The sequence below is a fragment of the Xiphophorus hellerii genome, chromosome 10 (genome assembly GCF_003331165.1).
Source record: "Xiphophorus hellerii strain 12219 chromosome 10, Xiphophorus_hellerii-4.1, whole genome shotgun sequence".
NCBI lineage: Eukaryota > Metazoa > Chordata > Actinopteri > Cyprinodontiformes > Poeciliidae > Xiphophorus > Xiphophorus hellerii.
The window spans coordinates 13,655,142-13,678,912 of record NC_045681.1 but is presented as its reverse complement, the minus strand read 5'-3'; the positions used below and the strand labels follow the sequence as shown (position 1 = coordinate 13,678,912).

Below are 23,771 nucleotides of genomic sequence, written 5' to 3'. Positions count from 1 at the left end.
TCAACAACTTCAAGCATGACAGAGATTTTCAGACACATGCCTTCCTAAGAAATGTTCTATGGTCAGGCAAAACATATATTATATTTGACCACATTCGGGTGGGCTAAAGCTCAGAATGATGGGAAGGTCCAAATAACTCAGTGGACATTTCAACAGAATAATTGAGTGTCTACAGATGTTGGGAAAGTCTTTTGGAGCCATTTCTAAATAGCTGTAATATTTGATCATCACTTCAAACAATAGCACCCCAAGTACAAGTTATTCAGATGTGCCTCTACTTTGCCAACATCTGGAAGAGCCACCAATTTACATCTCTCAGATGAAAGACAGAAATTTTGGGGGAATATTTAGAAACAACTCGAGAACCGACGAGGCCCAAACCTGCCATGAACCATAACCTGATGGAACACCACGGTCACTGCCAGCAGTAAAACTAATTATACATCAATATTGACTAAGAGAAAGTAGATCCTGCTCCAAAATCAACCACTTGAAGTTTGACTGAAATTCCCACCTGCTGGTGTGAACAAACCAGAAACTTCCTGGTTGGTAAAGATAAACACTGAGCTACTTGGCCAAAATGACAAGAAGTATATTTGAAGAAGTGAAATTGGGGTATAGATTGTCAATCAAAATGATGATTTATAAAGGTTTTACTGGAAGTGATATACTACAAAGTGGGTGGAAAATCTTTAACATCATCGCAAACCGACAACCATATAGTTGAAACTTTGGTGTTCCAACAGAAGCGTGATCCAAAAAATACATTGGAACTGCTGTAGGGATGGATTATACATTGGCCTAATGACAGCCCTAACCTCAAGCCTTATTGAAAATGTGTTAATGCTTGAGGCTAATATGTGTCCAGATACCAACCAATTTAAAATGAGTATTCCAGTTCTAAAAATAAGAAGGATCTTGATACCCAATCCCAAATTATACCAGAAGCTTGTCGATGGCTTGTGGTTTCGCTGCAGCTCGTTGAAGAATATGTAGCTAAATAATTAGCCTGTACGCATCTGAGTCTTCCTATAAAATTAACATTATATTTTGGTTAGAGAAAATATGCAGCTATAATTTCTTGGTTTAACATTGTTCAATAGTAGCAGGTATCCTCGGTTGATGCACCTCATGCTAAGTGCCTCATGGTTACATTTTTGCGCCATCACCTTTCTGCTTATGAATTTGACAGTTGTGCAACAAACATCTCCTGGCGCAGCGGGGCGGCTGCAGATGTCCTGGTTTCTCCATTTAAACCTGATTTGACAGGAATGAATTGTTCGCAGACTGTGGGAGGAAAACGGTTGCAGCTGAGAGACACAGAGGAGGTGAAATGGGGAGGAGGGGAAGAGGAGGGGGCGGTTAACCTGTTGCTGAAGTGTGTTATGCAGGCGTATGTATGGGTTTGCACTAAAACAGTGTGAATAAGCGATTAGGCTGATGGACCGCCTGTGCTCGATGTAAGCACTGTCAGACCAGTGGGGGTGTAGAAATTGAGAGAGGTTCATTCGAGCGGCTCGTTTTAGAGATGTGACTCATATCAGCTCTTCGCTGCATCGTGCGCACGGCACAAACTTATTGTTGTAGATGTCTGCCCCAAATACTGTTTTCTGGATTATTATGATAAATTTAATTGGCAACAGAAGATGAGAAGATTGGCCATAGCTTAAAACATATAAAGGCCAAGTTTAATACATTTTGAAACTGATGGCAAAGATTAGTTTACATTTCTTCTTTAAAGTAATGTTTACATTTTTATGCTTTCTGATGGTCTTAAATGTTTTAATTAGAGTTTGACTAGTTTTCCACTCTGCTTTAGTCAACAGGCTCTCCTTTTCAAGGGGAATGTTTCTAGTTTAAGGTAATTTTTCAAATATAAACAGAGACATCAATTAGATTATTAGACATCTCTTTCAACATGTTCAGTTAAAAAAAGGGATATCAAAAATCTATTGCAAGAACTGAATTGTTGCACCGGCGATGTGGTCATTAACTTGTTACTGACAAACAATTTCTTGGAAGGAGATAAAAAATAGGTCAGGCTCAGACAAATTGGGGCTCAATTAGTGTTCCACCTAGATTTTGCCTCAACTTTTCGAACACATTCATGTTCTTTGACCTCAACCTTTCCCTTCTGGCTCTGGCTGTGTGTTTAGGGTCATTGTCCTACTGTAAGTTTATCCACTGACCTCAAGACAAGGTTGGTCAGGTGCACAGTTTCTACTTAAAATGAACAAACAAGCAACCAATGTCTAAAATAAAACTTTGTAAAACCTTCAATTTTGTTATTTGTTCCTGGAAATGGTTTCAATATTTAAAAAAGGTCTGCGTATCACAAATGTTTGCTGCATATCTTAGCACAATGCTGTGTAAAATTTTAATGCGTCTTCAGTTTTTATGTATAGTAGAAATGATGCTTGTTGTGTGTTTGCAACTCTGTACCATTTTGTGGAAAAAAGCTGTAGTTAATAGACATACAAACCATCCTCCAGGTTAAAGGGAATTCAGGAATAAATGTGCAAAAGTTGAGGCCTGCGATGCCTCACCATCTGGCAAAACAAGGTGACCTTAACATGCAGAGGGTTCAGTTAATTGCCTCTTATATTCTTGTGCTCTCGTTCCCTGAGTAGATGCCGTGTTACAAGTACTGTCCAATTCTCATGAGACATTTAAGGTCAGACCCTCACAAGTTTGGGGGTCAATAGCCTATTATACTTGGTGCAAGTTTTAGGCTTCCCATGTATCTATGTGTAAGTTTCACTACATTTGAGAGGCAGTCACTGCAGTGAAGATATCACAGAATTTAAGGCAGTGAGGTTTGATAAGTTATTACTGGGTTCATTATTTTAAGTTGGTCTCAGAGAAACACAACAACACTGAAAGGTTAATTCCTGTTGCACTGTAAGTGATGATGTGTGTCGACTAGAATTGAGGATCTGCGACTTTCGCAGTTAAAACTTTATGAAACATTTTTGCTGTTCAGGGGTTTCCTGGATGGTATTGAGGTCATTTTCTTTAAGGTCCGATCTCCCCATGCTGCTTTTTTTCTTTTACTAAGGACAAGAGCAAACAAAGGGAGAAAAAAATGTGCTGCAAGTTTGTCATTGAATCCTACAGAAAATGAAAAGATAACAAGAGCATCCACATTTATGCACTAAAGCATATTATCAAATTTTCATTAAACTCAAAATGCCATCAAGATGCATACTGTGGGAGTTCTCAGTTTTGCTGCATGTAATATTTGTAAAGGAAAAAAAAAGAAAAGATTTGTCAGTATTTGATTAGAGCCCCAAAGGTCTTGGGGCGATTGATTTTTGCATCTCTTATTTATATGTCTACATTTATAACAGATCAAAGAAATTATATATAATTCTTTCATTTCAAGTCTAGAAAATTAATAGTTTTAATGAAATGAAAAATATGTGGAAACCTTGACTTCACAAAACTTCTATTTGTTTTTAAGAAGTCTTGGCCGTTTTTAAACTGAATAGTTAAGATTTGGATTTTCTTAGTCACCTAAACATAAGAGTTTGTTATGCAATTTTATCATTTGCATTGTAGTCAATAAATCCAGGGCGACCAACTCATAGCACAAAGGGAGCTGAATGCAAAAATAACCACACTTTTCAGAAACTATTTTTTTAAAACACTGGTAAAGCAATGTACCAGTTCACTTAAACTGTAGAAATATGCTCTACTTTGTGTTGGTCTGTCATGTAAAATCTTAATTAAGTAGATTGTGGTTGTGAAGTAAAAGAAAAAAGTAATAAAAATATATATTTTTAAACTTTTCACAAATAAAAATTCAAAAAGTATGCCTATATTTATTCACTGAGCAGATAAATATTTTTTTATTTATTCCTTGCCCCCTCACTTTCATGCTCTGGTGGGAGTGGCTTTCTGTTTGTAGAATAATGGGGTTTACTGTCTCTCTCTGAAGGACACCTTCACATCTAGATGAATGAATCCAACCTGGAGATTAATTGACTGCCTATCTCTTCTCCAGATCCTCGAGAGGCCGTCAACCCGTAACTGACACATGAATCAATACAAGTAAATGTCTAGGAAATAACGACTTTCTGCACCAATACAAATTGACTGCTGGGATCCTTCAGTCTTCCTCTGACAAATTAATCTAGACTAAAATTTGCCTTGAGCATCACTTCTCCCCCACAACCTGGTCTAGTTGCGTTCATCCCACTCTTGATCCGATCTCATCAACAGCTCCGATAAGGAGAGACCTCCGAGTGTTTCTTTGTTGCAGTCAAATATAGCCACTTTATCTCTCACAGCATCCTGGCGTTTCTGTGGAAGCTGCATGTTTGTGTCTTTTGAGTTGGGGCAACTGTGTGTTTTTGCGTACGATGGAATCAGTGGGTGTTTACGGCAGCAGATCAGTTGCAACAGAGTATTTTTATTTTTGTCCCCTGTGGTTGCTTGTCTCCTAACAAGAGTTGACATATAATAAGGTCCCTGCAGGGTGCCAAAAGAAAGCAAATACCAAAAAAACCTGATTATCATCTATTCAAGGGCATGATTTGATCATTTTATTGCATGATAGCTTTGTGTATAAACGCTGCAGACTTATAGTATTTCTGTATTTTCACAAAGACTTAAAACCAATTATATCCAAGGGTCTTATTCCAAATACTACATCATTCTATGGCTATTTAAGTTTGGCCATCTTGAACTCAGAAAAAATATACTGAAATGTATTGAATTTATTTACTTCACAGGTCTTGCTCAGATTTACCCATGGTTTTCTTATTTCATCAACAAAGTCTAGAATAAACAAAAAATCTGGAATAAATGTCCTCTAAATTTAGTAGAAGTTTAGTCAGCTGCTTTACAGACATGTTACAGGTTAGCTTAGCTTAGCACCATGGCAGTTTAGAAATGTATACAAGGAGCTGAGCTTAGCTGCCTTGTAAGCAAGTAAAAAGCTTAGGAGACTTTCACCAAAATGATTGTCAGTGGGCAGCAATAGGTGGGGGTGAGTTCATGCTCCTTAAAGCTAGAAAAAACTTCAGTCTCTCCAGCATCTCAGTGAAGTGACTATGAACTACTGGAAACTTATGAACTTATTACATATTTTTTAAACTTCTATACCAAAAATTTTTAGAATCAAAATATGTTTTTCTTTTTTTCAGAAAAGTTAAAACACAGTGAGATTCATATATTTATTCTTTTATTTGCATTTTTTTTCCGGTAAAAAAGTCAACATAAAGTTAATCATTTGACAGCTGTAAACAGGAACTGGGTTTTATTTCATTCCTTCCTGAACGACATACAAACACTAAACACAGTAAAATTCTCCATATTACTGGACTGAGATATTGTACAAATACAAGAAATTCTGCATATTTTCTTCTGACATCATCTTGAAATGACTTTATGCTTCTTACTCTTAAAGAGGAAGAAACTGTTATTTATTTTTGTGTTGGATTTTAAGTCACCATTGAATTATCGTAACAATACAGGATCCTTAAGGAGCTTTTTGTGATTGGTCAGTTTTTATATTAGAACTAGAGGTGATGTCACACCATCTAAGAAAATCGGTGTACCACAGCTTTGCAGCTTGATAGAATATTTTTTTCTTAAAGACAAAATTACTTTCAACTGTCTTTAGCATTTTACATAAATGATCTAGAATAACAGCATAGTTTGCTTGGTTAGCACAGTTAGCTTATTGACTGTAAATATCAATCTGTGTGTATTACCCTCAGAGTAAGAGGTACCTCACCTTAAATGTGAGCTATAAAAAAGATGACTGCATCTTCTAATCCAGCACGTTAAGCGACAGAGTATAACACTTGAAAATGATAAACTAGAGCACCTTCGCCGCATTATATTTAGCTTGCTGTTATCTGTTGACGTCATGCTCTTTTATAAGCAGCAGCCTGAACAAACAGCCAACATCCCTCCACAGAACATACAGCTTCCTTTCTAGTAGCTTTGTGCATCTCTGGCCTTCCTTTGACTTCAGTTTTAAACACGTCACTGATATTGAAATGAGTAAACAATCATTTTCACTTAGAACTTCCCCACATACGTTATCAGTGCAACCTGGTCATGTGTCCTCTGGTTGGAAAGACAACAAAAGTGGTTTGCAACCACTCGATTGCTGATAAGTGCAGATTGAGCTAAAAATAAGCATATTCAGTTCAACATCTTATTTACCAGTGCACTTTTGTAATGTTATCATTTCTTTTCGGCGCAGGACTTGTGCCTGCACACACGATCACAAATCCTTCTCTCTGCTTCCTCATGCTGATCAGATGGAGCTCTTTACTTGACATGTTGCTCCATTTTACTCCAAACATACCACTGCTATCACTGCCAGCTGCTTCAGCTTTTGACAGAAATGTATCAGGCTTGTTTGCAAACTTCTTTGCTACTCCAAACTCTCTGATGCCTTCCAGAAGGTCTCATGCAGTGGTTTGTGGGGGGTGTTCAATTTGCTTTTTATTATGCACAACAGGTTTGTTCTGAATGTTTTTGTCTTGTAAAGCAGAATTTGGCCTGCACCATCTGTGATAGTTTATCTTTCTTAACAAGTAGAGAAACTCTAAGTGGGGGGAAAGAAAAAAAAAACTGATCTTGAAAATGTTTCAGGGGATCAGTCTTTGTAGTTGTACAATTTCTCAGCAGCTGATGGGTAATGATTACATGATTACATGAACAATAGTTAGAAGTCAGAGGATTTAAAAGCTTTGACATTTGTGAGACTTTGATTTTCTAAATGATGAGTGTGGAAAAAACCTAAATCAACAACATGCCAGTTGATCTCTTTTTGTTTGTTTTTTTCTTGTTTTTTCTTTCTTAATAACATTTTTCAAATGAAAGCACCACAAATTCATCTTATTGAAAATATTTTAACTAATATGAACTTGTTTTTTGTTAATCTTGTATTAGTCTATACAAAACAGTGTAATATTGTTTGCAAAATCACTAGAAAGCTATGACAAAATTTAGCAGGTGGTTACTTTGCACTTTTGCTTTCACTTACGTCTAAAAGAAAATCAATAAATAGAGCAGATAGTGTTACTGTATCTGTAAAAAATGTGGCCAGTGAGCAGCACTGTTATTATGGTCTTTTTGTTTTTCTTTTTTATAATTAATTTTATCTTATGCATTATTTGTGTTTATTTTTTAGTGTTAATACAACAATGGTGTAAAATCGTGCTATTTTTGCTCAAGGTGAATCTGACAGCAGGCCATTGTTAATTTACACTTGATGATTGAAGATTGAAGATTTATTGCTGTTGTGACACAGTGTGCGTTTGCATACATGTTCGGGAAACAATCCAAAGAAAGCTGGACTTCAGATTGCGAAAGCAGCAGGGCGGCAAAGCTTTTGAAAACTGAAATGTTGAAATGACTTTTTCCTTCTGAATGAGTCAGATAATAAAAGTTCAAACATTGTCGTTTTTTTTTATTCATTCCCACTTTTTGGGGGGGAGCCAAAGAAAGCTTGAACAAAACCTGTGAATGTGTGTTTGTGGCAGGGCCAGAACCAGAGGATCAGCCCCTGCTCCACCCTGACCAGCAGCACTGCCTCTCCGCCTGCAGGCAGCCCCTGCTCCACCCTCCCCACGGCCATGTCGGGCCAGGCCGGCAACAAGGACTGTGCCTACGGTTCTGTCACCAGCCCCACCTCAACACTGGAGAGCAGAGACAGCGGGATTATAGGTGAGATATGAAGCGTGCTTACATAGACTCTCCCAAGATAAATATTTGTGCTGTAATTTCACTCTGATCAGAAAGTCAAAACTTGGTACGTATTGGTGAAAAGCACATCAGCACTGGACTCGAGAGCTGTGGTGTTACTTTCTCCGGAGTGAAGATTTAGACCTCTGTGACTATAAATCTAATGCAAGACTCTGGGTTTAGCAATTGCTAGAAGAATGGTGGTTGTCATTCTTCATTGGGTCAAGTGTAACGTTTGATGCACAAGGGAATATGTTTTTCAGGAGTTGTCTTCAGCTCCTGTCAGTGAAAGGAACTCTTAACGCTTCAGTAGGGCGAGTCAATATTAGGAAAACATGCAATGAGATTGGGAAATAAGTGTTTAAGCAAATAGTGTTAATACTTTTCTGCACTGGAGTCTATCTAGCTGCTGTAGAAAAGTACAATTTATTATTCCCATTTCAGCAACACTGATTAATTGAAAAAGCAGCATCTGGCTACATCTGGTTTTTAGATGCATTAAAGAACAAACATGACTGGCATTGCTAGCCTGTATTGACCTCACAAATTACTTAAGAATGGGCCGTCACATAGGTCCATTAATTACAACACATTGAAGCTGGATTTAAAACAATAAAATGTAAAGTTAAAATTATCCACTGTTTAATTTCTAAACAGTAATCTGCTTTACAAATGTGAAACATTTCTCTTTAGAGTAAAACCAGACCCGCTGGGATTGTTGAATGTGGTGTATAGTACAAGTACCTGGTTTGCTTTTCCCTTTGGAAACTAATTCAGGTACCCAATGTTGACTTCAACTGTAGCTTTTGTGCATTATTTAAGAGACAACAGGAGAGCTGAAATGCCTACCGATGTGAGGCACTTTTCAGATGTCAGAACAGGTGCCATCATTGTTTCCTGGCAACAATGGCAAACACCTGCAGTTTTAGATGGAAAAAGAAAAAAAACATTGGCACAACAATATTGATTCAGAGCAACAGTAAACAGATGTGAAATCAGACATATAGGGAAGCGGATTTGTGAAGAAAGTGTGAGAAATGGCCTGAAACGTTTGATCGCTATCTGTTTGTTTTTTTTCCCCAGCTACTCTGACGAGCTACTCGGAGAACATGGAGCGAGGCGGCAAATACAGCGAGGGCTCGCGAGGGAACCTGAAGTTGTGGCAGTCCCAGAAATCAGGCATGGACTCGTTCCTGTACAGGGTGGATGAAAACATGACCGCCTCCACCTTCAGCCTGAATAAAATCCCTGAGCGCAACCTGGAGAGCATGTCCTCCCATTCTGCCCACTCCATCCCTTTGTACCTCATGCCCCGTCCCAATTCTGTGGCCGGTGAGTCTCCTTCCTCTTCCCCTTTTCCTCCTGTTTAAAACCAAACACACGGTGTGTGGCAAAGGTTTCTCCGAGCGGTGATTCTCAAGTATTAAATGCGGTGTACACACCACTCCAGAGCAAATTATTTGTTCTAGAAAAATTGTGTTGAAGTGCTGCTGTTCAGTCACGTCTTGTCCTCTCGTTGACTCCTTCTGTGCTTCCTTTCCTTTCAACCCTGCTTGTTTTTTTTCGGGGTTTTTTGGTGAGAAGAGTCATTAATGCATTGATGAATTTCTTTGATGTCTTAGTTTAAAACACTTTAGACGTTTTAAACTAAGACTGTCTGTCAAACGTGTTTTTATTGCTTTAAAAGTTTAAATTGTCTGAAATTAATTTCTCACTAACTTGTCTCTGATTGGCTTGTGAATTTTTGAAAATAATTGTATATTAAGAACACTTTTTTATTGCTATAATTAAGTTGAGAAGTAGCAGTTTAGTTTCTAATCTATTTTCATGTATTTGGATCATACTGAGCGAGCTCTGGATCTGCCTGCTTTTCTTAAAATCTCAATGTGTTTACATGATTCAGCTTCGGCCACAAGTTCACATGCATTCATCATGATTACACATGTAACTTGAGAAACTGGGTTCACAAGTTTAAATTTGTGGATCTCCTAGTATCCAAACAGGGCCAGACATATGCATACAAGCTCAAATATATAAATACACCCTGACTATTCCTTGATGCCATCAACAAGCTTCTTGCCTTGTTCTGATTGAATCAGAAGGCTTACTTTTTATTATTCAATTATTGGCTTTTCTTGTAAGCATACGCCATAAGATTTCTACAATTTTAAGGTCAGTGTGTTTTTCTTCTCACACCAAGCAGCTTTGAGGAACATGGATAAATCTTGGTTTAAAAATTGATGGGTTGATTAAAAAATATTGATGTCAGTGTCATTGATTACACCAACAAGTCATCCCAGCCCTAGTTTGAACCTGCTTGATGAAGAGTTTTGTTTTTCATTTGTGCAGACAGTCTTTGCCTCAAAGAATTCAAGCTGTCAGAAATACAGAAGAGCTGCAACGAAGCAGTAATTGTTGTTTCGGTTTATGATCCCATTATTTTTCCTCTGCTTGATCTGAATAGAGATGTGCAATTAATTACAACAATGTCATTCATTGTTTGAGGTATAAAGCCAGAATGTTCAGCCATTAAATATGATATTTACAAAGTAAAACAACTAACTGGCTCTCCTCCAAAGTCGGTTGGTTGTTTGTTTATGTAGTTTTTCAACATCTTTTCTTTCAAATTTGAAGTTTTAAACTGCTGTTGTGTTTAGCGTTTATACAGTGATGATGAAAATTCTGGGAAGTAGCAAATCCACAGTGACATTCTGTTTAAGCTCTCTCAGCCCTCTGGTGTAGATCGAAACCGCAGAGCTGAATAACACTGTCTGGGAAAACTGCTTCTGCAGAATTACATACTGCGGCTGGAGGAACATCACATAGCATAAAGCTGGCATTTGTTTTTCTAAAGGTCTCATTCATATGAGGTTCTTTCTGTAGCTGCTGTGAAAGAATCCCAAAAGTAACATATCAGAATAAAAAAAAAAAATTAGTTTCATAACACGGAGGCAGCCCTCATAATGGGTCTGATTGTTTTATTGTTCTAATCAGCAGAGACTCTGTTGCAGATGATGAGCTTTAATATGCACTCTACCCACTCCCAGTGGGATAAAAGCGTTTGTTTACACAGGGCTGTTGAAAAGTATTTGCTCCCCTACAGATTTCTTCTGTTTTTCCATTTTTAATGTCAGACCAATAATGACGTAGGTAAATGCAAATTATGATTTCATTTATTGAGGGCAAAAAGTATTTGCCACTTAAGCTTAACTACAGCTTGCGCTACATTAGAGATATTAATGAGCATGAGTGGCTAGTTGAAGGTCAGGCCACAGCATCTAGGTGGGATTTATGTCCAGACTTTGTCTATGCCGCTCCAATTGTTGTTCTGCTCCATAACTTCAGTGTGCTTGAGCTGAAGGTCAAAGATTGATAGCCTAGCATTCTTTTTCAGGATTTTCTATTAGACAGCAGAGTTCATGTTTCCATCAACTAACCAAGTTTTCCAAGACCCAAAGCAGCAAATCATCTCGTGGCCCATAAACCACCAAAATTCCACATTTATTATTATGAGTATTTTCCCAAAAGTGTTGGGAATCGTGAGGCTGTTTTTGAGATGAGCCTTCTTATTGATTATTGTCAGCAGTGTTTATTTCCTTTGCAGTCACCGACGGATGCCATTTTTTTCCCCAGTCTCTTTCCTATTGTCAAATCCTGAACTCTGATCTTTACTAAAGCAAGTGAAACCTGCAGGACTTTAGATATCTCCTTGAAGAGTCGTAGATGCTTTCTGGCAGTAATTTTGGTATCTCCCATCCACTCCTGGAAAGGTTCTCCACTGCTCAGTGTTCTCTGCCTTTGTGGATTGTGGCTCTCATTGTGGTTTGCTGGAGCCTCACAGCTCCGTGGGTTGCTTTTTGAGATCTTATGCCCTACTTCATGCTGTCAGACAGGTACTAGTTGACTAGAGAAACTGAACTCAGTTTTCCAAAACAAAAACCATTTTTTCACATTTCGCGCCAAATTTAGAAGGCATTTTTCCCCATAAATGTAATAATGATTTCACTGTATGTGTGAAAACTTGTACATTCTTCAGGTATGTCACTGGAGTGGTGACCCTGTCTGCTTGCTGCTCATGTTCTGCTCTTTGACACTGACGCTCTTGCAGAGCAACCGGGGTTAAAGGATTCATCTTTGTTTTCATCTCTGCCCTCCGACACACGTCTTCAAATGGCACCGAATTAGCCTGCAACTGCTTTAAAATACACGCTGCTAGCTACAGATGATGAAAATAAAATAGAAATGAGGTTGTTAGGCAATTTGGTGAGGGGGGTAGGAAAAGATGTGATGATTTTTCAGAAGGCGTTTGTGTTTTTCAGAGGGACAGGAACTCCATATTTATGAGAGAGAGATGGATATATGTAGAAGAGGAGTGAAAGAGTGTTTCATAATCTCTTCTTTCTCACACTGCTGTCTCTCCTCCACAAAGAATTATTAGATGATGTAGGGATGGGAGGCGAGCGCGGGCCGAGGATTGGCTGAGCTCACCCAGCAGAGGAACATCAAAGCCCCAGGCATTAACCATTTCTATCCCCCAGAGTGACGGAGAGACTTTCTTTGATGTGCGGAGAGGGAGGGAGAGAAAAGCGAAGCCGGAGCAGAAGGCGACCGGGGAGGAATGAGGAGTGAGGGGGCTACTCTATTACCTAATGCAGGCATGTGCATTGGTAGAGCTGAAAGATGGATATGGAGGAAGCAGAAACTAGGACCAAGTATGCTCATCGTACTTTCTCTCTCGACGGTGCTGCCAGAACATATTAGAGAGAGGAGTTGACTACAATTGTGAAAACGAGGGGGGAGATTTTAAAAGAAGGAATTGTCAATATTTAAGCAGCGAGAGTCGGGTGTCCTAGTTTGATTGAAGCTAAAAAAAAATTTAAAAAAAAGCAAGATCCTTCATGTCTTCTGTTGGAGGTGGAAGGTGTGCTATTTTTAGACATGGTTGGTCACCGGTAATAAGACGTGTTTAAAATGTTTCAAAACAACAAAACAGTGTTCTGTCATACAATTTCTGTGGTTTAAATTTCTGATAACGAGATGCCAGAAACATACTTCTAAGTTTGGAGCGTAGTGAAATACAATGCTCCCCCTAAAAGTAAATACAATTGCAAATAATTGCCAGCTGTTTTTGTCCTCTGGCTCAACCCGTGCGTTCAATTTAGGAATAAAAACTTTGTCTTGTTAGATTCTCTTCATTCAGACAGTGTACAGCTACGGATTAAAGTGGTCTAACAGGGGTTGGAGGTCTCTCAGTCAACTGAAATCAGATCAAATTCAGTAGAAAAAACTTTGCATGCTTTTGCACTGTCCAGGTGGAGGCTGTGGGCTGCTCAGACCTGCCACCCTGTAGCAGCGCCATGCAAGCACACACAGGTGTCATCCAGTTTGTGTTTATGGCACAAACTGGTTTGTGGCAGTGAAGCTCCCCACCATTTGTAGAAACAACATCCCATCCTGTAAGATTGTTATTACACTAAACTTATCGGAGAACTCTCTCCATAACCTTACTGAATCACTGTACAGAGGAGACGGTGTAAAAATGGCAAAATGGGTTTTAAAGTAACATGTTTTTACAGATTTGTACTGTTTTATGACAGGATTAAGGAGCCATTATTTTAAAAGGCAGAAAAAACTGACAGTTATTGTGTAAAAACAAAAATAGCAACACCCATTACACGTCATAAGCTGTGAGGTGCCTGGTGAGCTTTTCTAAGTAAAAGAAAATAGGTCATCTTAAACATTGCCTTAAAATCTACATAATAGTGAACAGAACAGAAAAAGCATTCATTGTCCCACAAAGAGGAAATTCAGGAAATTCAACCTGGTATTTTCACTCTGAGTTATGACACCACAGGTATTGTATAGTGAAACCATGTCTACCTATTTTAGATTATGTTTTCACTTTCTGCTCGGCTAATTAAAAATTATCTTAATTACAATTAGATTTTTTTTTAATATAATCACTACACAATATGCTGATGTTCTCAGGTTAAACTTACCTTTAGTTTACTCTCCTTATGTATAAAAAGGTTAGGGTAGTTTAAAACATTTGCCCAATGTACTTGGAGGAGTAAATTTCTGATTTAAGATGGCTCCTTCAAAAGTCCAAATCACTTTGGCATTTTAATGTCAGTTGAGGAGTCTGAATGTTCATCGGTCTTTATATATTTAGAATGAAAAATTAAAAGCAATTGATTTTATCAGGTCTTTGCCATTCAAACATCCAGGCCAATTTTCATCTGAATTCACTGACAGATCAGTAGTATTAATTGTCCTAATCCTTATCCGATTTCCAACACAGACACAAAGGAGTTTTCATTCTTCCTGACTGACTTGCATAAAATGTTAGTGCTCTGTCCCCCCAAAAAAATGGGACAGAGAAATTTATTTATATTATGGAGCTAATATTCACATTTTATTATAATCTTCCCCTGCCTAAAAATTACAGTGCTCACCACAGCTTTGTGTTTGCTTTTGTCCCTTTGAGCCAGGCCACCACTTCCCACAGTATTATTAAAATGTAAAAATGAACTTTACAGCCAGTTCAGAAAATGTATTCTTTAGCTTGTTGCTTGTTTTCTACATATAGATATTCCTCTGTACTGTTAGCATAAATGTCATATTTATGTCGGTGGACAAATGCACAAACACACACACACACACACACACACACTGCTATATCAATGGGAAACTATTGATATAGCAGCTGAATAGTGTAAGGAACGAATACACAGCCTTGAGGTACACCAATGTCACAATGAACCATTTCAGAAACATTGTCCATTTTTGAAATTCTGTGTTTTCTGTTACTTAAATAGGTTTTTATCTAGCTCTCTGTGTTAGAAAAAATAAAACGTTATTACTTGGCAGGAAGGACTTCATGTTTTATTGCACCAGACTTTCTCCAAGTCAAGATAGGAGGACACTACAGGACCTCTATTATCCACATTGAGGTGTGATGATAAATTCCTGTCAATCAGATAAAAAAAAAAAAAAAAGAGCAAGGCACTTAAAGTGCCAGTGGCTAACCTTTATATGAAACAACTCCTTGTCCTGCCAGCTGATTCTGTAACTGGTGCTGGACGACAGCCCAGCTGTTGTTTGATTGAGTGTTTGTGCATGCATGCATTCTTGCTATCTGTCTGTCCTCTAAACAGGAAGTGCAGCTATCATTGCACTGAGCTTTCATCTACACAGTCAAATTTTTAATGCATACCTTCTATTCTTCTCCCTACTCCACTCTTTTCTGCCTTCCTACTTTATTTCTTTCCGCTCTGCGTGCAGTCTTAGCGCATTGGCACAGCGGCTGTGAATGCGATCCCCAGCAGCCTGCTGCATTGCAGATAGGAATGATGAGCACACAGATTTCAGTTCTCACATTCAAACACAGTTGAAAGAGAGAAGGAGAGAGAGGGGGGAAAAGACTTCCCAGCCCTGAAGCCCTGAGTCATTCTTCCTTGGTTTAGCTGCAGATTAATGCCTCCACACTTTCTGCTTTTAGCCCAGTTGAGCGACCAGTAACCCCCCTCCTTCTCCCTTTTCTATTCCCATCAGGGTTGAGCCTCTAACAACAACATTCCCAGCTGCCATTTTCCCTCCTATTTGAGAAACAAATGTAGCTCATTTTTTAAGGTTTGTCACTTGGGTGACTGAGGCACCCAGCAACAAACTCATACAACTGAGCAGACGTGCTCAGTATTTTTCTAAGCTATACATGTAAAGCCTGTTTTTAGACACAGGACAGGACAGGCATCAGTGTTGTGGAGACTAAGGTGAGAGAAGGCTTTCTTCTTGGAGAATCACAATGCCTTAGCTTCCTGTGCCTGCGAAAAGAGAAGGTGAGAGACAACAGATAATGATGATGGATTCCCACTGACGCCCCCTAAAAATTGACTGGATCTAGGAACTACCGCAGGTATCATGCAACATTTAAAAAGGAGTAAATTAATTATTAAAATTATTTATTTTTCTGCCGTTTTTTTTTGTTCTTGCTGTCAAACATAATAACCATAACTGCTGTAACAGAAGTGAGATACAAAAGCAGTCAGAAGATCAGGGAAATTTTAAAGTAACGTCAAGACATTTAAAAGTTGTTTGAAAATATTGCTCCCTTTGTTGAATTTATTTTTCCATCTGGCTGTGTTTTTTTTTCCCAAATGAGTGAGGGATTCTTAGTCTCTCAGTTGTTCTAGTCTAGTTTTTACAGTCACAATAACTAGTGAAGATAATTGTAATAAAACTTTTTACTCGGTGTGCTTTAATACAGCAAAATGTTAAAACTTGTTCCTTCATGGAAAAACATGTATGGAATAAGAATGGTTTGGAAAAGGGAATATTAAGTTTAAATAGAATATTAATCCATTTTAAAATTCACTTTTGGCCTCATTGGCTCCAAACGCTGCATATCTCGATCTCCGAGTGTTCCCTGCATGTTAATGCTCCTGTCTCGTGTTTTCTCATCTCTGAGTGAACTGTGCAGCTCAGGTGCGACGACGAGGCAGGTTGTTCACGTCCACTGGTCTCATTCAGCATTCAGCGGTTCTGAGTGTCGGCCTCGGAGACACAGTGTTGGTGTGAAACAATCATCAGCCGGCGTCAGACAGCGCCTGCTCCATGAATAAGACATTTGTCTGCTAAGCTAATTAATCCTGAGAGGGGCCGCATGGCATCTGCCTCCGTGCTGCGTGACAGACACGGAGAGGAGGGAATTTGAGGGCTGAAGCAACGGCTCCATCTTTCCGCTTTCTCTGAAACCTTTGCCACGCTCTTTTGTATGTGTGCACACTATGAGTTTGTTGACAAGCATTCTGGCATTTGTATGTTTTTTTTTCTCTGTTTTCCTCCTCTGATATATCCTGCTGTTTCCCTTTCCCCGTCCCACACACGACGACAGCTACAAGTTCAGCCCACCTAGAGGACCTGGCGTACCTGGATGATCAGAGGCACACGCCATTACGCACCTCGCTGCGCATGCCGAGGCAGAGCACCACCTGCGGGCCGGGTCGCTCCGGGCAGGACCTGAGAGGTGAGTGCAAACACTCAGACACACGCTCATGTGTATCTCGCCACAGTACAATATCATCAAAACATACATTTTATTACATTGCAATTCAACAAGTGAAACTGCTTTGTCATATAGAGTCATTCTGTGTAGTGGTATATTTCAAGCAAAACTATTATACAGATTCTCAGAAAAATATTTAAAAATTTTTTTTACCAAAAACAGTAACTTTTGAATATGTATGTACTCTGCAATATTATGAGGAATACTTCTTACTCCAGTCATATAAGAAGAAGCCGTTTTCACTCAGGAGGGTAAAACACAAAACATCATTGCTAAATAAGCCACCTGCTCTCAGAGTGCTGTATGCAAACATATTAATGGAGCGTTAAGTGAAAGAAGTCTTTTTTTTTTTCTTCAGATGGAAGCTAGTTTTTCATTTAAGTCAAAAAATTAAGGTTCCAGAATGTGAAGGAAGATTGGAGAGGCAATCTCCAATTGGTCCAAAGTTTCATCTGCTGGTTCTGGTCCGAAGTCAGGCTAGCTATCTATCAGGAAATCTCAGAGCGCTTCAAGCTTCCATCTTCTGACAAGCTGATGAAATGCTGATTTCATTTTCCAGCAGGACTTGGTATCAGCCCACACAAACAAAATTGCCAACAGCTGCTTTAATGATCATTGTATTACTGTTGCTGATTGGTCAGCAAACCTCATGGAGAATCTATGGCGAACTGACAAGAGGAAGAAAACAGGTACCAGAACCAACAATGCAGGCGAGCTGAAGGCCGCTATTAAAGCAACCTGGGCTTAATTATCATCTCAGCAGAGCTACAGGCTAATAGCATCGATGCAGTTATTAGTGTGAAAGAAGCCCTGACCAAGCATTGTGTAAATATTGCACAGCATGTGGGCATATGGTGACATTTTTGTGGTAAAATTTTTAGCTCATTTATTTTTGATTGAGAAAACTTTGAGAAATGTTGCTAATAATGACTTTAAAGTGTCACAATGGTAGTCTGACTTCTCAACCATAAAGTGAAAAGTAACTGTGACAGAAAACTTGTGCACAGTGTCATCAATCCCAAGAATTTAATCCAAGGATCCTTCTTAGGTATAATCGATAATATTAGCTCTGTATTTGCTGCAACTCCAATTGCACCCTCATATTTTTGCTGTCACCACACAGAAACCTTGCTTTAGTTTTTATAAAATGTTCTGTGAGGCCTTGATAAACCACCTGTGACTTTTTTTTCTTATGAATACAATACAGTTGAAGTATTTGGCTTGCAAAAATAACATGTTCCAATCTGTTCTGCATTTTTTTCTGGAGGTGAAGCTTGCTTCAGACTAGCTTCGAGTCCAATGGACAAATAATATGTGATGTGTCCCGATACCTGAAACCCGAACAGTGGTGAAAGGTACACTTTCTTTTTATTGTAGTTGTGTCGATCATAGGCTCCCTGTGGCTGACAGACTCCATACCAGGGTTGTCTTTTTTTTCTTTGTTTTTTTTTTTTTGCCTTTAAAGAGCCCTGCAGCCATAATGGATTTTCTCTTTAATTAAAAAATGGTGCTTTGTCTCAGGTTTGTTTGTGATTAGCCTGTTGTGTTGCCTTCTCCGCTGATCCTTTCAGCCCGTCCTCAACAAGCAGCACAACTCAAAAGCATCTAAGGAGTGCGAGGCGAAGCAGTATGACGACCAAATCTTACTGAGCATTCAGAAGGAAATCCGAGGCGGGAGATTTTGCAGTTGGGAGCGACTTGCATGTGTCTGTGAGGTATTAAGCCAGAGACGTGGTGGTTCGGTTGTTGAACGTTCTCAGCTGTTGTTTAGTTTCTTTCTTATTTCTGCGCAAAAAAAAAGAAGAAGAAAAAAGCAGAAGAGGGAGAGAGCAGACAAAGAGCTTTTTGCCACGCTGTGTCACTACAAAGCTAAAATTTGTCTCAACAGCCACAGCTTGTGTCCGCTTCACTTCACACTGTTTTAATTCTAACGCACAGCAAGCGCCTCCCTTTTTTTTAAAACAGCCAAATGTCACAACACTATCTGTCCTCTTGCCCTTCCTCCTCCTTCTCCGCTGTCGGATTGTAATGAGCGCCGTCATGGCTGCCCTCTGCCGCCCGAGCGAGTACAAATATGTATCTGTTTGTCTTTTCAAACACCTGTTAAGACCCTGCTCACCCAAGAAAGCATTCAGCCGAGGTTTGATGCGATTCCCCTGCTCGAGGGCAGCTGTCTGCAGGAAAGCGTGGAGTGAAGGAGTGTGGAAAAATGTAGGGCAGTGGATGGAGATGGACTCAGGGGGATGAGGTAGTCCCTCGTTTCTCTATTTTTTTTTTTTTTTTCCAAAGCTTTGCCGGGTTCTGCCAAAGTCACTTGTTTTAACTGACCCCCACTCTTAGGGCAGCCGAGTGTGTTTACAAGCCAAACGACTGCATCCCAGCATGCTTTCTGCCTCTTTAGATCAGTGTCAGAGCCTCCCTGAGTGCGCTGCTCCTGTGGCTTCTTGGTAGAGACAGAGGAAGAGGCACAGCTAGACGGGGCATGAGAGTGAATCGAAAATCCATGTTTTGCCCCCCAAGAAGAATGAGATGACAAAAGGTTTTTACTCAAGGTCATGCTTAGAGCTTGAAGTTACACACTCTCATGTTAGAGACAATTGATTGAACAGAAAAGTAGCTGTCATCTTGGCCTGATATCCCAGGATATCTGAAGGTCTTATTTATTTGTAGTTCTGCAAAGGTTTGTTTATCCTCCTTCCACTCATCTAAATAGGTCCCCCTGTTCCCCACATTACCAAGCATCACAGCCATGGTTGTTAAGCAATGTAGCCACTAGAGGGGGTTCTGGGGTTTAGTTTTGGTTTGCAGGGCTGAAGGAAAGCCCCTGAAGCACATGTTGAGAACTCCAGTTAGTTTCCAATTTATGATGCGATAAAAAATGCAAGAAAATGGTTCATGGTGAGCCTATTGTATGTAACAATGGATTTGTTTGTCAGCTGAATGACACAAACTTAAGGTGAAAGCAGCAGGATACGGTGTTGCCGCTGTCTCTCTCATACTGATCAATAAACATCTAAAAGTAGCAGCAGAGGTAAAGTAAGGGTTTTGGCCAAGAAAAAAGATATTAATTTATGTGACCAGAGCATCAAAGCTGCAATTTACTTGCCTGAAAAGGTACCGCAATTAAAGCCTTTCATAATTATAAAAACTAATTTGCTTCTAATCAATAAAAACAGCAGCATCTGTCAATGAGTCTGTCTTTTAAAGAAGAGGGGAAAAAAGCTGGTAGATTGTAAAGCCAACAAGATCAATCTGTCACTGTTTGAAATCTCACCAGCTTCTTTTTACTTTATCTGATAAAAACTGAGAGTTGCTGTTAGCTTGACTATTTTTTTTTAGCAGTCTGAACTTAGCTTATATAGTACTCACACCCTTAATGTTTCCTTTTTGTCCCTTTACAACCACAAACGTCAGTGTATTTTTGGAGATTTTATGTGATAGACCAACACAAAGTAGTGAGAACATTTTTTTTTAAAGTTAAAAATTGTGGCCTGCATTTGTAGGTTTTTCTACTAGGATTGCCCTGAATTTAGCTCCATTCATCTTTCCATCTTTGATGTGTAAGTTAATGTTGCCACCACCATGTTTTGCTATAAGGATGTTGTGTTTAGGGTGTTATTTTACCAACTTACATGTTGTTTTGCATTACACTGGATTACTGATGGATTTTCCGCACTTCCCCCCCAAAAAATTTTGCCTGGTGGATTTATTACATGACCTATAAAAACTGTTTCTTGCACTTCATTTTTTTTAGGTGTAGCCTATCAGACAAATACTTGTCTCACTTATTTGTAAAAAGAAAAAAAATGCACATTTGTTTTGGCTTGTCATAAAATCCCAATACAATTCATTGTACATTGTGAGTGTATGACAAAAAGGTGAAAAAAGGAGTAAGAAATCTTTGGCAAAACTGTACAAATATGGAAATATGAAAGTTAATAAATTAAGCTATTATATGTAGAAGCTGAGCAGGAAGCTACTTCTTCTATACAGCAGTCTTGTGCCACGCTGATAACTAATGTCCAGATTGCTGTGAAATTTGTCATAAGCTGGTCAAGCTACCAAAGAGTGAATCATGTTGTGATCTTCTCTGGACATTTGTCGGCTGGCAGATCCAAATCAAAACTCTTGCTGGAAGAGCTTAAAATAAAATAATTGCTCTGTAGATCATATCCAACGATTTGATTGATGCAGACTCGTACATGGATTAGCAGGGAGGAGGTTATCCACTGGTCAGGTGGTAGCCGGCTAGCAGATACAGCTCTGTCTCTGGTTGATTTTGTCCAATCTTCCTTTGAAGCCAGCCACTGTGGGGGGGGGGGGCAAGCAGTGCTGCTGTTTTGAGCAGAGTGAGTCAGACTGTAATGGACTGTCTTGTGCTCCTGCCTGCCCACCTCTAAGATTTATCGCCCACCTTATCTATTCACTGCAAACTCCCTCACATAACTGTACACTGCACACACATTTTCTCCTTCATTTATCTTCACTTTCACTCTTTTTTTTTGTTTGTTTTTGTTGCTCTCTCCTTCTGTCCATTGCTGTCTCTGCCTCTTGCTTATGGATGGAAATCCGACTTTGACTGAGGGCTTTTATGTATGAAAATAATTACACTTCCAGATGGTTTTGTTACTCCATGACAAGAGTGATGAGTAAATTATAACTCTGAGAAACTCGTCTGAGTGCTGTTACAGATGATACATTTAAGAAATAAGGCTTGAAAGATGCACTGACTTCCTTACAGTTAACAAAACTCTCCTGCAAACAAGCATCACTTCTGTGTGATACCATGAAACATATTAATACTTCTTTGGCTTTCCCACATCCTGTCACACTACAACCACCCACTTGAATGCATTTCTTGGATATTTTATGTGGCAGATGAACAGGGAGATGGTTTTAAAGCTAAGTTAAGCTATAAAACAACACAACAAGCTATCCACATTTGCAACAAGCAGTATAGAGAAGTTAGCTAAGTTGTAAATGGTTCTGCAAGGTAAAACTTTCTAGCCCATATGCAAATACTGTGGCAGAAAATTAACACTGCCTTTTAAAATTGATCAGTAAATAAATATTCATCCCTGGTTTACATTCAAATCATGTACTTGCTACATTACACATTTAATAAAATATGACTAACATGTTTGTTTTTTAAAGCCTAGCCTTGCATTAATATACTGTACTCAGAAAAGTACTTATGTACTAAGATTATTATTTTAAACTGAAATAACAAACTAGGAGTGGCTTGGCTGCTAAAAGTAAGCTTTTCCAAAAGTAAGTTTTAATCTATAGATTAAAATATATTCTGAAAATGGGAGTTTGCACAAGCGCATTTAGATTTTAAATATTGCTTTAGGCCACAAATGATAAAGAGCTGAGCAGCATTGAAGGTGATAAAAAAACAAATTGTTGGAAGTTTTACTTTTTCTTTTTTTTTTTTTTTGCTTTTTTCTTTCACAAAATAACTGCCAACATGCCCAGATTTAGTTGACCAAGCAGGTTCACACTGGAACGCAGACTGCAAGATGCAAAAAGAAGTTTCCCAAACCCACTTGAAAAGTGTCTTCAGAGGACTCTTACTACTGCTAAGATGGAAGTTAATACCTACCTCTATACAAGTAGGTAGGACACTACACAATTAGAAAGTGAGTGTAAATGTTTAACTTTTATAGATGGCAATCAAGCAGGAAACCTTTGCTCTCTGCGATAAACATGTTGGGCAAATAATTGTCAAAGGAACAATGTTGGATAATGTTCCTTTGACAGATGATTGTAAAATTGAATTATTTAGACACTTTAACAAATGACATGTTTGGCATGAAGGAAAAGAACCTCAACAGTGAAGCATAGAGGTGGAAGTGTCATGGTTTCGGGATGGTTTGATAAAACAAGATCTGGCTGGCTCGCCACTATAGAATGAGTTGCAGCACAACAATGGATATGGGGCGAGTGCTAGGTGTGGAGATGACCCTAGAAAGTATAATTAGGTTTTTCTCTGACCATATGATCCCAGTCATCACCCTCCCAAAACCCTTTTGCTACAAGCAGAATATCTATCCACAACTCTTTCTACTGATTCTTCTCTTCAGTTTCTCCTCTTCCTCACTCTCAAGGCTGCCCTGCCACCGTGAGTCATCCTCACCTGGTGAATAATTAAAAAAGTCTGGGACTCTCACTCCGTCTGGCCGTGGAGAGGTTGCCGGTGGAGGAGGAGGAGGATAAGGGGGGAAATGGAGTGATACCTTCCTCTGCGTCGCCTGAGGGAGAGTGTTATGGGCAGGATTATGAGCAACCGCCATCCATCCATCCCTCACAAATACATTTGCTTTCAGCAGCCTTGAAACTACTCCCTCAGCCCCCGTTCACAACATGGCTGCCATGTTTTCCTGGAATGCCTGGCACAGTGGCGCAGCGGAGGCTGCATGGCTCAAATCGTATGAGGCGGGGTAATCATTTTAGGGGGATGGTGCCAGATAGCGCAACGTTGGGTTTGCTAATTCCACAAGTACGGGAGGAGATTTGCAGCCATGTTAGGCTTTCATTCACCCCCAGGATAATTGGATTAGCAACATTTAAAACAGAACAGCTCTGGGTGTTTAGCTCCTTCTTTCTGTGACCGCTGATGCTGGCAGCTTTGGGCAGTCTTTACACTTTTTATCACCAGTGTTACATCAGGTCATCATTCTTTCTGGGAGAATATTACATCAGTGTTGAGTTGGTTTTCTGCCTCTTTCCCTCTGCTAACCCTCTGGTTTTTGAGTTAGCACTAAAAAAATAATCTGACCTGGGAATATGGATGAAGCGTCTTTTATTACACTGAGCTGCAGCTGGCACACAGCTTAGTGCTGCCTATGCACTCCTTATAAACAGCTTTTCATGCAATTCTAGATATGTCGGATTGATCTTTTTCTCTCTTTTTTTGCTGATTTTATTGGTTGAAATATGCTCTCCGTGATCATCACATTTCTTTTTACCCTCATGGTAGCCTTCTTGGAAAAAA

The 23,771-nt window shown here is 39.2% G+C and overlaps 1 protein-coding gene across 12 annotated transcripts in view; it reads left to right on the top strand.

Annotated features, from left to right (window-relative positions):
* tanc2b (tetratricopeptide repeat, ankyrin repeat and coiled-coil containing 2b) overlaps positions 1 to 23,771 on the top strand; it is a 156,530-nt gene that overhangs the window by 109,317 nt on the left and 23,442 nt on the right. For all 12 annotated transcript variants that reach the window (XM_032574556.1, XM_032574561.1, XM_032574560.1 and 9 more), the window contains 3 exons: positions 7,509 to 7,692; positions 8,794 to 9,042; positions 16,604 to 16,735. In XM_032574556.1, coding sequence (XP_032430447.1) covers positions 7,509 to 7,692; positions 8,794 to 9,042; positions 16,604 to 16,735 — 565 coding nt within the window. The remainder of the gene's footprint in view (positions 1 to 7,508; positions 7,693 to 8,793; positions 9,043 to 16,603; positions 16,736 to 23,771) is intronic.